Raw genomic sequence first — 17,898 nt, forward strand, 5'->3', positions numbered from 1 at the left:
CAGCGGTGTGATTGTTGGCACATGTAAATGTCCAGTGGCGGCCTTGCATGTAGAGAATACAGTGATCGGCCTGGGATTGTGAGGGACAAAGCGCACTGCGAGATTACAGTTGATCCTCTCGCATCCTGCTTCCTCCTGCGTCTAGCAGTACTGGCAGACAGAGACGGACATAGATCCCACCGATAACACAAAGCTGCAGGGAAAGGGGGGGGGGGGGGGGGGGCAAACAACACATACACACACATACACACACACTGGGGCCCGAGGACTAGCATCCACAACGACCCTGGGCCAAGTCAGCAGACAGACAGTGGGTGGGCAGGGGGAGAAAGTGGAAGAGGGGGTGAGGGAAAGGAGGGGGATCCCAGCTCTCGACACACCTACGCAGTCTGAGAGGGAGACAGGGCTGATGAATGAACAAGGAAAGGGGCCTGGCAATGATAGTGCTGTTTGGTTGCGTAGGACGAGAAGCCCCACCCTGGATACAGGCTCATGTTGTGGGCAGGGGATGTGATGCGAAACATTGGGAGAAAAAGAGTAAGAGATGACCTTTACTGAGCCATGATGACCACAGCCCACACACTGTAGAACAACAAAGGATAAGACTCCCCTATCTGACAAAGTTGGGGGGGAAGATTCTACACACAGAGCCACACACACACACACACGTATACGACGGCTGTGTTTTCTCTGGACTCACATGGAGGAGGGCAGAGAGGATTACTGCTACCCACATGATGATGGGCTGAAAAATAGGCCTTTTATCTACCACCGTTCCACCATAACACAATGCACGCGTCATTTCCACGCTGTTATCCACACGGTGTCAAACATTTGGCTGTCTGGGACTGAATCTGTAGTTTAGATTGCAGCTCAGTAATGCAATGCATCAGATATAACAACTATTTGCCTCACTATACCATCCTCTCACTATAGTTTTTTTTTTTTCCTTTATTTTTATTTGATCTCTTTTGGATAGAAGAATTGGGGGAACTATTACATATGCCATGTTGATAACCACAAATTTTGCCTGAGGGGTGTGCAATCAACACAAAAGTAATCCCAGTGAGGAAAACAACCTCGGCGGCAGTGAGATGATTGATGGTATTTTGGGAGAGTTCGCCAGTGTCAAAGTATCCACTTGTGCGCTCTTGTAAAAAGAAACAACAAAAAAAAAGCCAACTTTGAAGAATGAGTTTTCAACTGTCTTCATTAAGCTAAGTCTTGGGTACAATGCACTCTGCCAACTTTCTGAGCTCATATGTCAAACAGGGTAACAGCAGGGTAACTGTGAAGTTTCACTCTCAACAATACAAGCCTTAAAAATGTGACAGACAAGTGTGTGTTTAGATTTATGTGACGCCATGTTATTTCTTTGCTTTTTTATGAACTTTGAATAATAATGGGGGTTGACCATGTATGTGGCTCCAATTACACCACACCAACTGACTTATTTGATTTCAAATAAAAAAGCATTTATCCCCAAAGCCGACATTTAACTTGAAAGTCTGTTTTTAAGACAGCATGATTTAGAAGGAGGAAAAGTTCTGCTCAAAATTAATATTTCAGCTTACATTTCCTCTCGCTTTGTCAAAATGGGTAAAACAAAGCACAAATGGAACCACATGGTCATTTGAATAGATTTTTTTTTTTTTTGTCCGTTCATTATTAGCCTTTAAGTTGGATCGTGCTCTTGGACTTTCTGCTTTCTGCTGGGATACTATTTCACCACAAATGACCATCAAGCAATTCCGAGAAGGGGAAGGAGCTCCGCCAGTGCATTTATTATCTGCAAGTAGTTTGTCGTCCTCAGAGCGGGAGCTTGTTGTTTGCAGCGAACGAGACGAGAAATGGTAGAAGTGTGGGAAAAGGCTAATTATTAGCTAACTTGCGTCTTTGCGTCGAGTTAAATGGGTGGATAACAATCATTCATCAACAGTGCAACTGTAACTGTCGAAGCTTTTCCTATTAATGAATAGTAAAATGCTAACAAGTATTATTTGGGTAAATGTAACTGACACCAGGATAATTCTCCAAAAGCAGCAAAGTTAAAGCTAACCTTCACGGGTTTTGCAATGCTACGAACAATCTGAAGCCAAAATCCCTGAGCTGTCAATCAACCACATTCTCTTTGCACATACTTATCCTCCTCTGCTGTTCAGACTAAGAATGCAAAAAAAAATAATAATAACCTCAGCGCTGACTTATGTCTGGAACTATCTGTCTAAAGTGACCTTTCCCCTTCTCTGAGTAGGAGCTCTGCCTGAAGGAGACCTGCATCTCGAGCTCCCAGCCAAGTACGTGCCTGTCCGGGAGTTCTTTCCACACAAGTGGTTTTCAATGAACCTGCTGACTTAAACATGCCTTATCTGACTAGATGCCAGTTTGGCCCCCTGAAACCCCTTAGCTCTGGCAGGTAGATGAACCACTGTCTCCACTGCACTCTCACCTGTGGTAAGATAAAGTCTCCAGGGAATTATTTGAACCCCTTTATATGGGGAATCCAATGCAATAGTGGGATTTGAATCATTATGTAGATTAGGAGGAAGGGGGGGAGGAAGGGACTAGCCGGAAGTGGAAGATCATACTTTGATTTGTTTGTTTTGCTAACAAGCAGGTTGGGGGTCACAACTCTGGATTTTTTTTTTTTTGCATTTGTAGCTATCAAAACAAAATTAAGAGAGATATATCTAAGTTCCAGGGGGGGGGGAACTTTTTCCTGCATTAGATAGTTTTATCTTATTCTTTGACAGTACTTTGAAAATGAAAAATTATTGGCAGTTTACCCTCCGTAGAAAAGGCTCACTTGCTCAAATGCCGCATCTATTCTTGTGCAATGAGTCAGAGGCAGGATGATAGAAGTATTGTAATATTTCCCTGCCTGCACAACAAGAAACCTCTTTCAGATAAAAAAGAAAAAAAGCATGAATCAGGACGGTGACATACTGGCTGGAAAGTCAAACGGAGAGTAACCAGAGCAGGCCATTTTATGACAAGGGGGCCAGTGTTGGCCTTTGATGCTGAGTGTAGCCGTTGAAAGGTGTCCATTTTCAAGGTCTAATCGCTGACTTCAAGTGCATGGCAATTTCAACGCAGCTGTAAGGTGTTCATAGCCAGGTCTTTTAAGTGAAGGGTATCTCTTACAGGTTGCTAGGAAAAGGAATGGCTGATTGTACATAGGATGAGGCTTTCCTCTATCAAATTCTGTCCCTAAAAAGGGAATACTGCCAATGATAACAAATAACTGAATGCATTTAGAAAAATAACACGTGTATTCATTTTAACCTTTATATACCTAACACATATGCAAAGGAAATTATTTTCTATATATTTACTCTGCTGCCAAAAATAAAAACAAAACTACACACTATTTGTTTATGAAGTCATGGAGGCACTAGGTTGTCTTCCTGATGTAAATATATTGTTGCTTGATGTTTCTGCATCAGTGGTACTTTTACACCTATGCATGTCACCAGCCTGGAAACTGATGCCTCTCCTTTACCATCACAGACTTGTGTTTGTTCCTTCTTATGGAAGCAAAATCATAAACAAGCTTAAATATGGTCCTATCAAACCACAGAACAAATGTCCACAGTCCATCTGAGAAAAACTACCATACCAAAATCTCAACTACATTTCTGAACAATGTTAGGATTCTATAGTTTCCTGTATTACGGTTTCATATTAAATCCTCTGTTTGAATGCAGACTGTTGGGTATAACTCAGGTGTATGGGCTTAGGGATACTATGTTTTTCTAAGGTACTTTTGATATCATGTGGCTACATTAACCACAATTAAATGACAGCCTCATGAAATGCTATTTGAGGCCTCAAAGATTGTCCTCATTCAACAGTGTTTTTCATCCTTGGCCTTTATAAACTGGGTTTCCTGAGCATTTCCCTTCTCGGTACTCTTTTTGATTATTAAATATTAAAGATCTTTGCAATCTTGTATGGTAAATATATTTTTTGGAACTTTTGATTCTCAGATCAAATTTGGCAAATTATGCCGTGAGTCACAAATCATCCTTGCTTGGAAATACATCTTTTGTATCGTTTCAGCGCAAAAAGAGACATCTTTGTTAACCTAAAGCTGCTCATTTTTTTATTTTTACACATACTAAACATTGGTGAATTGGTGCTGCATCAGTGTGCTTGCATACAATAAGTTGGTCTCATGAGATCAGATGGCTAACCAATTATTAGTTTTTAAACCAAAATAGCCGTTTAAGACGTTTTGATAAGAAAATTGCAAGGAATGGGATTAATTAACACACATCATGGTGCCTGATCCAGAATTTACGCCATCAGCATCCATGGCTTTACAAATCTGCTCACTGCAGACTTTCTTGTGCAACGTAAGGGTCCTGTAAATTCACGCACATGTCTCTGAGTGTGTGACATTGGGGTGAAACTCCATCGTGTGTAATCCAGATATTTTGTAGAGAAAAATGAAAAATAACATCTGACTATAAAGTTTGTACAATAATAACAATGTAGTAACCTGTTCTAGAGCAAATTGCAGTGTTTTAGCCAAAGGTTGTATCTTGCAGTTGGAAACTGAAGCCGTTCATATTTGAACTTCATGTCATTATTAAAATATAGAGCGGTTCAAATTTAGATGTAATGTTGCAATCCCCCATCTCATTTAGAAAATACACAGCTTGAACACTGAACAGAAGTTGGAATGAAGTAGATTAAATTACAAACAAAACCGTAATATTGGTCAGAAAAGTTACAATTAGATTTTTTTCCCATATTTTTGAGGCCTAGAGCGTGTCATTGACAAGGACACTTTGACCATCAATCCAAACTGGAAAGTCATATTTGAAACCATATGCCAGGAGTGTCCAGCTCCAGTCCTCAAGGGCCACAATCTTCCAGGTTTTAGATGTCCACCTGATCCAACACACCTGCTTTAAAATAAATTACTACCATCAACAGCTTGTCAAACTTGAGTACCGTGGCCCTGAAGGGCCATCTATCAACATACCTGCCTCTTGCACTGGGTGGATGCTTCTTTTATGCAACATTCTAACCTCTTTATTTGTCAACAATTCATCAGCTGATTGTAAGATTATTTAGAGCTGTAGTACTTGTATACTCTATAAACTATTTTGCCATTCTTTCCCTACTTTCCAACTATTGCAAGTTTCTCCTGAGTTTTAAGCTTGTTCATGTCTTCTAAATATATTCAGGCTGGTAGAAATCATTTCATATGTACCTTAAACTTTCATTTAAAGTTTCATATTAAAGGAATGTGCAAACGATTCTGGAAACAGTTTGTGATAAAATTGGTTAAAAATACATGTCAAAGATGAGAAACCGGCATTATTTCCAAGGTCAAAAACATATGAGTGTAAAAGGATCCACATGGGTCTTTGGATGCACTTTATGCTTGCATGGACACAATTAAATACACGCATACATAAAAAACAAAACAAAACAAAAAAAGTCTTAACAAATCATCGCCACTGGGATCATTTTTGACAGGAATATTCAAAATAGAATGACACACTTTCAGAAACCACGCCAAAAACTATGACTGAAGGGAAGACCACGTTAGCGGATCTTATCCTAAAACCCCTTCGTTATTCTCTGAACTCACTGACAGATCAGACTCTAATTCTATTATTATTCTTAATAGACTAAAAAAAGTCCATCAATGACATCCATTTCTTTTAGAACAGGATAATTAATTCCACATTTTTACAAACCCATGGTACCAACTCATGCCAGCTCCATAACAGGGTAAGAGAAAGGAACATTAAATCTGCTTTTACTCAGGAAACAGAGACACATTTTAATTGCCAATTTCCAAATCTCACTTCGAGTTTATAGTTTTGTTCACCAATTTGTCACCGAGAGTATGTTAATGGAGCCAACACTTAGCAAAACATGGAAACTGTTAAGTGAAAGAGCGACAACAATGATGGGAATGATTTCATTTATACATCTGTTTATCTCGTCTTGTGCTCACTATCATCAAAGCTAAAAGTACTTTTCAATTTAGGTAGAAAAAGTTAAATAAATATCATTTGACCAGATATGTAACGCTCTGTAATGCTAAACAACTCAACTAATAATATGTTCTCTCTTGGAAAGCAAATGTAATTCTATGGAGCAACTCCAGAGCAGAGAGTCTCCCTCCAAGAGCAGGCAGCACAGAGAGAATGCATTAGACTTGCGGTCGGCTGATCTTTAGCTCTTGAAAAAATGCCGACATCTCCTCCCTCCAGTCCAAAACTAAGACTGGATCATAGAGCAGGGGGAAAGGTTTAGTGTTCATAATTTGGGGGATTTGAATGAAAAACTTAAATGGGAACAGAACTTGAACGGCTTTTCCCCCTTAGCTTGATTATGATGATGTTTCCCACATCATCATCAGCAGATTGAGAGAAGGGATTGGAACATTTTGCTGTAAGGGTGTATTCCATGATTTCATATGCCATGCTAAAGAGCTCCATAATATATACAGCCATGGTTAGAAAACATGGTTACATCTTCAATCATGAACAACAAACACTGGAAGCTTGAAATCAAGGTGTTGAGAGAAAGCGCACTCATCCATTTTTTCACCATGTCCACATGGTAGGAGAGTTCTGCAGTAGCTGTGGTGTCTGTGGTCTCCCATGATGACCTAGTGGGACACTGCTAAACTGAAGCAGCCACATCCAATAGCCTTCATAACTACAGTAGAGGAGTGTGGACTGCACCAAGACACAACACACCTTTGGCAATTTCTTCTGATTGAAGTACATAAAGGGTAGGGGGTGGGGGTAGCCTGGCTAGTGGTTACACAGGTGGGCTTGGACTTGGTTAAATTCACTGGAATGCCACGGTGGGCCCTTAAGCAAGGTGTTTAATACCTACCAACTACTCTCCAAAACATGGCAACCCACTGCTCTCTAGGACATATAGAGATGGGTCAAATGCAGAGCTGTGTTTCCAAACCATAATTAATAAGGTTAAATTAAAGAAAAAATTATATTTTGGGCATACATCAGCTGCCTTACTGCTTCTTCTTTAATGCTCATTTCTGTGTTTTATTGTGTACTTATAAGCATCATTAACCATTAACTGTTTGGAAAATAGAAAAACTCAAGACCTCAACCACTCATAGGGTGCTAACAAAAAAGGCATCAGAAGACAACGAAGCTGGCTTTACGCTTAGCAAACCATTGCAGCACTACTATATAACTATGGCATATCCTGTTCTTTTAAAGTGTAAGCACAGACCGCCAGGTGTCCTGGAAACATCCTTCATATGTATTTTCATCTATACCAATCCCATGATGTAGATCATGATAATATGCTCCCAATACCAAAAGAACAATCTATGGTAGGATCTGTAAATAAAGGAAAAATTTAGACCCACGACCTTCATAGTTGCTTTTCTGATAACGTAATTCAAGCGGTGTAAAGTCAAGTGAGACAGAATATGACATTGGCAATCAATTTCATTTCATTAGATGTCCAGCTTTTAACAGGAAGAAAAAACATGTGAAAGCAAACCATTCAAGAAAGACCACTTGTCCAAAACAGAAAAAGAGGCATTTTATTTCTTTCTTTTCTTTTCTTTAGCAGCATTGTTCTTAGAGTAATGTTTCACTTAAGAAATTTATTGTTCTCTTAACTTTTTGACACAACTTTAGTCACCTGAAATATTACCTAATACTGTATTAATGCAATTGCTGGCACAGTAAAATACCTGTTAAACTTGCACTTTTTAACTCTTTGGGACTAGCAGTACTCATCATGACCGTAAAGATAGTTTAGAAATGGGTTTCTGGTTCTGAAGTTTAAAAGTCAAAAGACACGTCTGAACTGCTTAGAGCCTATTGATAGTGACTGGAAGTGGATCTTTGGCACAGAGTCACAAATGAGGCCACAAAAACTGACACTTGCTTAAGATATGAAAAACAGTCATGTTAGCTGTTTTTAGTAAAAATAAAAATGTCTTTGTGGAGCTGCCTTGGAAATGCTATTTCAAATAAACTGATACAATCCTCACAGGAAGACATCATCACAAGGGTACTTTGCTGAAAAAGCTACCAGGTCTCATTATTATATGCCAGGCCCATCAGTCATTGTTCTCTCGCCATAACTAGACACCAACAGTGATGTGCTCAGTGCAGGCTCATTAGGCTGTATTTGTGCAGTTGTACTATGGAAACCAAACATGAATGGCAAAAGTGAGCATGGAACTCAAGTGACATGACCAGTGAATGAAATTTAGACATTGCATCATTGACAAAAAAGTCAAAAAGACCCCAAATGAGTTAAGTCGCCTGTGACTGAGCACAAGCAGCCAAAGCCACTTTGTCTGATAATTAAATATACAACTTTCACCATACATACCAGATTAGCAACAATGCTTACTCTAAGCCCCAAAGCAGGACAAAAGATACGTAAAATAGAGTGACTAAATCAAAATTCCTCTACAGCAATTTACTGAACATAAGCAAATCACACAAATAAAAGGCACAGATGCTTCCATTGCTGCTTTCCAATGTCAGAATGCTTCAAATAACATTAGGGGATGTTCATTTTTGAGAAAAACAGCATAAGTTTCTTTACAAAAAAAAAATAGAAAAGTGCCACATTTACAACAAAGGAAAAATACTTAAGTAACAGGAGCTGGAGCTTTTTCAGCTACTCCTTAAGAGGAGTGATGGTTAACAGAGCCACTGGATTAAACGCACAGCCCAACCGCAACATAATGGCAACAAAACATCTTCTAAATGAAAGGAAATATATAAATGTCCCTGTAAAACAAAAGCTATGCAAAAGAGATTTGCAGAAGGCCTAACAAAAGCATTGTAAATGTAAACGTTTGCCTGCTTTAGGCCTTTTCTTTTCCTTTTGTATGCGCACACCCTCATGAACCAGCCAGCCATGGACACAACCAATTTAGCTCGATTAACAACAGATGTGTCCATCTATTTTGGTTCAACATGAGTTCTCTGCAATAACACCATTAGTTGTCTCGTCATTTGCAATATCATTTTTCAACCATACGTTTTCCCCATTATGGTTAAAAAACTTTTCACTAGGTTTTCCAAAACTTTGACAAAACCAGCAACAGCCTGCAAGCAGCTAACCGAAAGCCTCATGGCACAATGTATATCAACAGAAACAGGAGTATGCTGGGGATATGCATTGTCATTTTAAATGAAAGCAACTTCAGAGGGGTGAAATCAGCGGTGTGTAAGGTCCTCGTGAGTATGGTTAGACAAGAGCATCAGGAAGATTGTGTGTTACTAGCTTCAGTTTGAATTGTGTGATGTGTGCAGCATTGGTTTGGCTTGTGATGAGCCACATTTTGTGGGGTTCAGGCAGCTCAGTCACTGGTGCCACATTTTTGATATTCCTCTGGTACCAATTCATAAAACAATTAAAAAAAATAAAAATTTGATGGCTCAAACATGCATTCTTTAGCCTCTTTCTGTTTTTCAGTCAGAAAGACAATGGTGTTATTATGGTGGAATTCATTGTTGTTACCAAATGACAACCAGCAATCACAAACCTCAAAAACTTTTAGCATGACAGACACGTTGAGATGTGATCCCTTTCTTGGAATGAATAGTCAAGTATTGGAGTACCACACACTTAAACACAGACATAAGCTGCGCTCACAAGACATTTAGACTCTAGAACGGGTAATCTCCTAACATTAAATAGCCTGAGATGAAGGCATTTGTGCACTGCCATGAACTGGCTACCTTATCTGGGGTCTACCTGTCTCTCGCCTGATAATTGCTAAGGTAGGCTGTAGCTTGATTGGACTAAGCAGTATAGAAAATAAATGACCAATTGAACTAATGAATCATTTGTAGTGTCATGGCTGCAGAGTCTTTGTTGTGGCATCTTCTGTCAAAATATGATTTCAGACAGAGTGTAATCCAATTAGGGAAAAGGTTAAACTGTTTTGTTGTTTTGTAGAATCTCTGCAACATCATGCAGGTTTTTTGGATAACTTACAACAAGATTTTGCAGAAGAAGACATTAGCCCTAGTTCTAAGCGCTATCTCAGAACTGACCTTTAAGGGGGAAAACCTAAAGCTCATGTCATCTCCACTTACAAAATGAATGAGTCTGGTAAAGAAGTAAGTAGTATGAAAAAAATCTTTAAATATTCTTACAGGTACAGGAGGAACCGTCAAAGAGATTTCCATCAATATATCCATCAAAAGGAGCACATTTATGGACACAAGCACACACTGTCCTTTTCCATTTGCGAAAAAACCCGACTGACCTACTCGCAGCTCCTGACCGAAGACCGTCCTCTCCCCCAGCGCTGAACAGTTCCAGCGTCCATATCGGAACTGGTATTGACACTCATTGATACCCATTTGGGCGCCTTCGCCCACAACAATGATGGCGTCTGGGCGACTCTGGCAGATGGCCCGCTGGCGAGGTGCCAGTCCTGGAATCTTGTTGCAGATGATATTGGCACCCAGGGCCACCACTGAGGACAGGGCCCTGCCAAAGGAAGAGAAAAAAACCATGCACACATCAAAGAAACACACACACACACACACACATACACACAAACAAACTTGGTTAGAACTTCTAGAGGATGGTCAAATTGACTCACTTACATGAAATTCTCCAGAACAGGATTTAATTCAGCCAGTGATTGATGCACATCCCATAATGAAGTGAAAGCTGCACCCCATAAACGTGATGCTGTTTCATAGAGTAGAAGTAAATCAAAAAGCCTGAAAACTTTGCCCAATGCAAAACTTTTTAAAGACAAGGCAACTTTTGAAAAGAGCCCAGAGAGAGAGAACACAATATGCTTATTTGACTACTGACAACACAATTCCACATTGGTTTGGATGATGGGAGTCTGAGTAATGAGTTTGGGTTTTTGTGTTAATTGTTAGGTGCCATAGTGCTGTGAACGATTGCCAGGCTCTTATGTAAATACAATGTACACTTGCATGGTTTCTTACGCCATAGATGCAGCTTTCACTTTTTAAACAATTGTCAAACCGAATATTATACCTCATGATTTGTTTAATTATGAGTTTGAGACTTATAAGGTGCAGCATATATGCTCTACAAGAGACTGCTTTTTCTTGGGCCACATCCAATGATTGGTTAGCGTGGAATTTATCAAGGTTATTCAACACAAATCACCTTTATTCAAGGGGTATTACTGCAATGTATATAAAATGACGCACCTCCTTCTCTTTTCTGAGAGATCACAACACATCTGATTTCTGGTTGTAAATACATAAAAGCAGATGTTTAAGATGGCTGTGCAACTGCCTGAGAAGGCCAAACTAGATTACAACTAAACAAAGTGCTGATTCTCTCCAAGATTCTGTTTATAGCCCTTGAAACCATGTAGATACATACTTTTCAAACATGTCAGGGACAGGGAGCCAGAAATGAGGATGGAGGCAAACACAAGCTTTGAAGTATGACGTCGACGTCCAGAGGATTAACCACAAACAGGGCAAACTAACAGGCAAGTTGTGTGTCTGTCAGTGAAAGCAATGGCAGAGAATGCAGTTAAATGGAAGAATTTGTGAGGGGCATTTATATCAAGAAAAATGAAACACTTAAAGAATTTAGTGCTTTGCATGAAGCTTCAAACTTGCACTCTTACTCAGAGACCACTGACGAAAAACAAAGAAAGGTTAGTTGATTGAAAAATCACTCCTATATATCAATATTATGTTTTTGACAATTGCTTAAGTTTTCCTACAGAAAAAAGAGAAATAGAAAAAAAAAACAAAAAAAACATCCCTTTCCATTTCAGGCACACAAATTCAAACAAATTTGAACAGCTGTGAAACGAGCCTCTGTTCCCAAACTGAGAGGCGCACACATTCGTTTGGTCTTATTGTTACAGAAGCAAACAAAAGCAAATAAAAGGGAAAAGTGTCTGTGTATGCTGTTAGTATTACAAAACTTTGCATAAACTTTACCATGAAAGACTTCTAAAAACACTTTTTCTTTCGTTCACATTTACAACAAAAATGTTAAGATGCCTATTTCCAGAGAAGAAGAAAGCCAGATGTTGATGAGGCAAGGTGCCAAACTCGATTTGCTTCTCAAAGGATGAGCATCATTACATTAACAACCAAGGGTTGTAAATTTTTAAGAGGTAAAACGGAAAGATTCATTCTGCATCCATGGTATACTATCTAAACCCGCTGCTGCTTTCAATCCCTCTTTGCTCTCTGTGTTGTTAAAGAGGCTTGAACTCCTTTGACCCTTTGTGACCCTCTGCTGTATATGTGGTTGTTCATGGCAACGAGGATATGCAGTCCATAGAAGCCTTCAGGGAATGCTCATTACAACCAGCATTATGCAACTACTAATTCACTGTCTTGTAGGGTGAACATTATAGTAAAATAAAGCTGGTTTGTTTCCAGACATCTACAAACACACTAATATTTACAAGCCTGAAAATAGCCTGCCCGCTCTTACTAAACCTCCTGTTTAGGTTGTTCCACATGTCCTTCACCTGATAACTCACAGAAACACAGTCTACATGGGCAACCCAAAACCATCAAACACCAAACAGGGAATTCCAGAGCTAAGCTTTTAAATCCCTGCATCATCAAAGAGCACAAATGCAATTCTGTTTGTTTAGTGTACACTCTGTGTGTATGCCAGTGGCTAGGGGACAGCTCACCCACAGTCACACAGATCTCCCATCAGACATACTGTCAACACTGAAAAATGAGGCAAACATATTTTAATGCATCAAGGGGTTTAAAATGTGTTGATTAGTGACTAGGTTTATGATACAAAGCAAAATATGCTTCCTTGTAAAAATATTGCTCGGTACCAACATGCACTTGCACTTGCTTGTTGTTGCTTAAATTATTATTTTAAAGTTGAGCCTCTGTGTAAAAACGTTTAACTAAATATGAGTTTTACTTCTAAACTAAGAGATTATGCACATCAGTTGAGCGCAAAACACAAACACCAATTCATCCTCACTGAGAATCAGATTACGCGAGAACACTTCAACCTTAACCAGAGTCAGTGAAGAGCTCACGCCTTCAGCCAAAGTGCAGAGTGACCCACAGACAAAGTACCTGCTTAAAGCCACCTACTCCATCACACAGAACACTCTGGACCTACAACATTGTTAAACTCCCAAGCATGCATCATCTACTGAGGAATGCACTCATGAAAATGCCTGAGACACAACTCAACTTATCAAGATAACAGATGCTCTTTTTCGAAGAACAGTGTGTTTAATGGTCAACAAGATTTTCTTCTTTTGCTGGTTATTTACAGGCATCCCTTTTCACTCAAAACAATCTAGATATATCTGTTTTACCTATATTTGCACCCACAATGAAGCACCAGTTTGGAAGAAAATGAGGTTGTATTAATATGAATCTGTATGAGCTCCTCTTTCTGTACGTCCGTCATCATCAAACAATCAAAACAAACAAGCTTTGATCTCCAAGCCATCACTATACATAGCTATGTAGTTCACTTCAAACTGAAAACCAAAAACCACATCTATTTCGGCTTCAGGTTTGGGGTCTCCGGGCGGCAAAGACAAAAAAAGAAGGGAGCATGGGTGAGTAATTATTTCGGAAACTTAAAGCAAGCCAGTGTTCTCCTCCTGCAAAGACTTCCTTGGTTAATTCAAAGCCGCAGCAATAGAGTGTCGCCCAGGAGCACGTTGGAGGGGGGTTGTTATAACAATGACATTAAAAAAAAAAAAGGTAGAATTTATGAGAGCACAAGCATTGTCTTTCACGCGCTCTGGCGGCGCAACAGTGCTTGGAAGCGTAAAAACAGCAGACAGCCTCAGTCCTGGGAAAAGTAGAATCTCCGCATCCGATTGTCTTGAACATCTCTGCCACTCTGTGGCCAAAGCGAATCCATGTACCAGTTTACCACAAAACAACTTTTTTTTTTCAATCTTGCAAAGAGCTGCGCTAAGCGACATCTATGTAAGTGTCGATGCTTCCTCAGAAGACAAGTTCATCCACGCAGAGACGCGCCACACTCCCACGTGGATCATTCCCAGGGTGGCTTTGCCATTGATCGATACGACCTGTTTCTTTACGCTTGTATAACATTGAAACGAACGTCATAAATGCAATGGAGTTCAATTAAATGTACCTCCTAACTTGGTTACGCCTGGTCCTTGTGCTGTTTACACGGTGTGCTGATAGACTAAGCAGCTTGAACAAAAGCGTCGATATTTTCGGGTGTGAAGAAGCTGGAATATTATTTTGACAGGGCTGTAATAAAACACAGTTTTCTTAAAATAAGTAACATCAAGCCCGTTGTCTCTGTGCTGTTTATGTTTAGCCCCCGCGCGCGCATGCTCTATGTTAATTAAGGACCCGTTAATTGGCTGAAACTTACAGGTAGCTGCCGCTCGTCAGGATCAGGAAGATCTGTGGGTAGTAGACTGACAGCAGTACACTGCGCGACGAGAGGATGATCATGATGACATTGAGCAAATGGTCACGCTCGGACAGAGTGAGACGACGCCAACAGGATGAGGAAAAACTCCCTTAATTCCAGGCTTTACGTCCCTTTCGCACAAGATTAAAAATGAAAGAAGTTGCTCTGCGTCTCCTCGTCTTTTGTGCGGCGGGTCTACGCAGCTCCGAGCTCCCAGGGCCGACTGTGCGCTGAGATTGGCTCTGTCATCTCTCAGCAGCAGAGGTTGTTACACACTGCTGTGGGTTTCCGAGCCGGAATGATGATGGTTTTAGGGATTCTGCATGGCAGAAAAGTGCCTCTCTCCACTCTCGGGAGAGTCGTCCCTGCCATTGGACAGGGAGAGACACTGCTATCCGCCCACTTTGCCACAACGGGACAATGGGGGGTGACACTGATCCGATCCCCGTTAGACGCGCAGGAGGTTTCATTCATCATCAGCCCTCCAACACCCCTCCGCCGCGATCAACACCACCCCAACCCCACCATCCAGCCTTAAAACTAAACAAACATAGACGCAGTCTGACACCATCATCACCGCTCCATGCGCAAAGAAAGAGAGAAAGAAAACGTGGGATTTGGAATCAACAAGTTGGTGTCATAATTTAAAACCATCTCGGCTACATCAGGTGTCATTTAATTTTATGTCAACGTGAAAGAACACAGGTCTATTTATAGCCCACCCAATTATGCGATTCCTGGTGTAAGAATATAGCAGTTTTTAAACCTGCACAGAATTGTGTTCTATGGTAATAATAATAATATTTTCTTAGATATGTGAAGCACGATTGCCGGTACTGAAACATGCTTTTCAGTAACATTATTTCCTGTGGCATTACGATATTTTTAATTAAACATTTATGGCCTGTCTGTCTGTGTAGCTCCTGCTGTAATTTGCTTAACATTCCTTTGAAAGCCCTACATTAAATTGAATTGAATACTCACATTTAATAGTGGAGACATATACATACACACACACACACACACACATATATATATATATATATATATATATAGTAGAAAATGGCACCATTGTTAAAGAAGATTCGATCTGAAAGGAAATAGGATTTTTTCCTTTCCTTTTTTTTCTTTTTTGCTGCGGAGCTGAATGAGTACAGGCTTTTTATTTTATCGTCTCAGCATCGTGACTCTCACTCAACACCTGCAGGCTCCAGCCATTGTAAGTGAAGAGGGTACCATGAAAGATTCAGCCAGAGTGAACGGATGGAAGGAATGAGCTAACTGCTCGGGATTAGTAAACACGAAGATGGGTGACTTTTACCTCATAATGGAGCTACTGTCATGTGATATGAGCGAAGTTGGAACTCGGAGGAGTCAGTTCAGGCTTCGCGGGGTTCTCACAGGGAGGGCTGACACTTTTGGCTGTTTGATTCATTGTGGCTGCAGGACTCGCGTGTTTTTACCAGGAAACCGGTACAACCGCTTTAAACTTGTAGCAGTCTGTTTCATCGCTGAAAATATGCCTGGTGGCAGCTTTTATTCCACTTTATAGTGAGATTATTTCACGCACCATTGGTCACAATTGATATAGAAAACATAAAACGTATAACTATTGATGAATAATATAGGAACGGAAAGGCTCGGATAGCATATTGATTTGTTGGGGTTTTGCCCTCGTAACTTTTCCAAGAAAGACACTGATACCATACTTACGGCTGTAACGAGGCCTGGGGATTATTTAAAGTTGGAATATAAAGTTACATGTCATGATTTGAGTTTCAGATGAGGCATCAACCAAAATTACAACCACAAAATGACAAAAAAAGGCATGTTTCTTGTCTTCCTGAGGTCTTAATTTGATCGTGCAACAGAGACAGCAAAGAAAAAGAAATGGTTAGACGTCCCTTTTTCTTTTTCTTTTTCTTTCTTTCTTTTTTTTTTTTTAAATCAAGGTGAGCTATTGCAAAACAGGTAAAAACTCCGTCTGGGCGGTGGAATGTGGAAATGCAACTAAGTCTGCAGCCACTAATGAAGGTATTGAGCTGAAGCTGGAGCACAAACAGTGGCTCCATGATCTCGTGTGACAAAATAAGAAGGGAATATGGTGAAGTAACACTTCTGACAGCAAATATGAATGATCCGTGTGTGTTTATATCTCCACAGCTCTGCAACTTTTACGTATTCCCTTATTAGTAGAACTTTTCCCAATAAAATAACTGATAGTGGTGGTGTGTTACATCTTAGTTTATTTTTAGATTTTAAATCTGGGGTCAGAGGGCAATCAAAGCCTCCTGACCTCAATGCGTAAGTTTACAATAAAAGTGATATTCAGATATGCGCACGTGATCAAAACAGCGTGTCATTAGAGGAAGTAAAAACTCACCCAAGTCTGAGGTATATGATGCCAAAACACAGGAACACGTAAAGACTCCACGTTCGGAGGGGTTTGTGCATGATCGTTCCCACTTTGTCCGGAGGCCATGCACTGAAGTGGTCGCGCGCTTTGCTTTTACATTGCCTGTTTTTCTAGCCCCCCCAGACGCACGTATACCTTCTACGTTCCGTGACATGAAGCTGGAGCTCTGTGGAAATCTTCGACCGCGTGCAATCCATTGTTCAACACAGGTGAGATGCTGATGGCGACCTGAGAGGTGGCTAAAAAAAATTCCAAAATGAAACTTGAGAGAAGGGTCGGACTTGAAAGGTGAGTGAGTTCTTGGAGGAAGTGCCTCCTATTCGTCCTTACTTTGACGGTAGAATCTAATTAACTGATCCCTTCTGCTGCGCCCTGAAGGTAGACTAAATGCTAGATGCGTTCAGCATTTTGCCATGCACAGTCTGGGAATCTGTCTTTTTTAAGTCTTTGGTGCACAGCTCTCTCTCTCTCTCTCTCTGTTTTCTGGAGACATCTCAGACAGGGAGCATATTACGAACTTGCAACAGCCAGGTAGTTCTAATACAGGTAACAAAAGGACTGTGCACCTCCTCCTCCTCCTCCCTTCTGCATGGATATGCAGTGAATGGGACGGGCTTCCAAACTAGGCTCAACACGTGTAGTTGCTGTACAGAAAACTAAAAAGGACCAAGTGAACTGGCCTTTTATAGGCCGTGTAGCGCAGGCTGGGCGCTTACATAGGGTATTACCCCACCAGTGTGGGCTTCCCGGATGGGCCACACCACAACAGTAAGCCCCATAAAACTCAAATGACTTTCCAGCTGTTTGAAAAAAGAAAGACAGGCGGAGGCAAAGACACCACTGGATGACTAATAATAAGTACTAATCATGAATGGGCTTTTTGATAAATATGTGCCATTGCAGTCACTTTAACAACACAATGGATGAGCACAAAAAGTATAATGAATACATCAGTATTCAATTATTTTCAGTCTTTTTTCAATGCTTATATACAAGGCTTGAGTCAATGTGATGTAGAGTCTCTGCAGATGTTTTAGTATGAAGTCAGCTCTTTGGGGAGTAATTAAATGACTGAA

At 40.4% G+C, this 17,898-nt stretch overlaps 1 protein-coding gene across 1 annotated transcript in view; it reads right to left on the reverse strand.

The window, feature by feature from the left end:
• wnt7bb (wingless-type MMTV integration site family, member 7Bb) overlaps positions 1-14,447 on the reverse strand; it is a gene marked incomplete at both ends in the record, with an annotated part of 29,146 nt that extends 14,699 nt beyond the window's left edge. Inside the window, 2 exons of the mRNA XM_079259639.1 lie at positions 10,255-10,485; positions 14,365-14,447. Of these exons, the coding sequence (XP_079115765.1) occupies positions 10,255-10,485; positions 14,365-14,447 (314 nt within the window). The remainder of the gene's footprint in view (positions 1-10,254; positions 10,486-14,364) is intronic.
• Between the last annotated feature and the right edge of the window lie 3,451 nt (positions 14,448-17,898).

Source organism: Telmatherina bonti, assembly GCF_933228915.1.
Source record: "Telmatherina bonti genome assembly, chromosome: 2".
Taxonomy (NCBI): Eukaryota; Metazoa; Chordata; class Actinopteri; order Atheriniformes; family Telmatherinidae; genus Telmatherina; species Telmatherina bonti.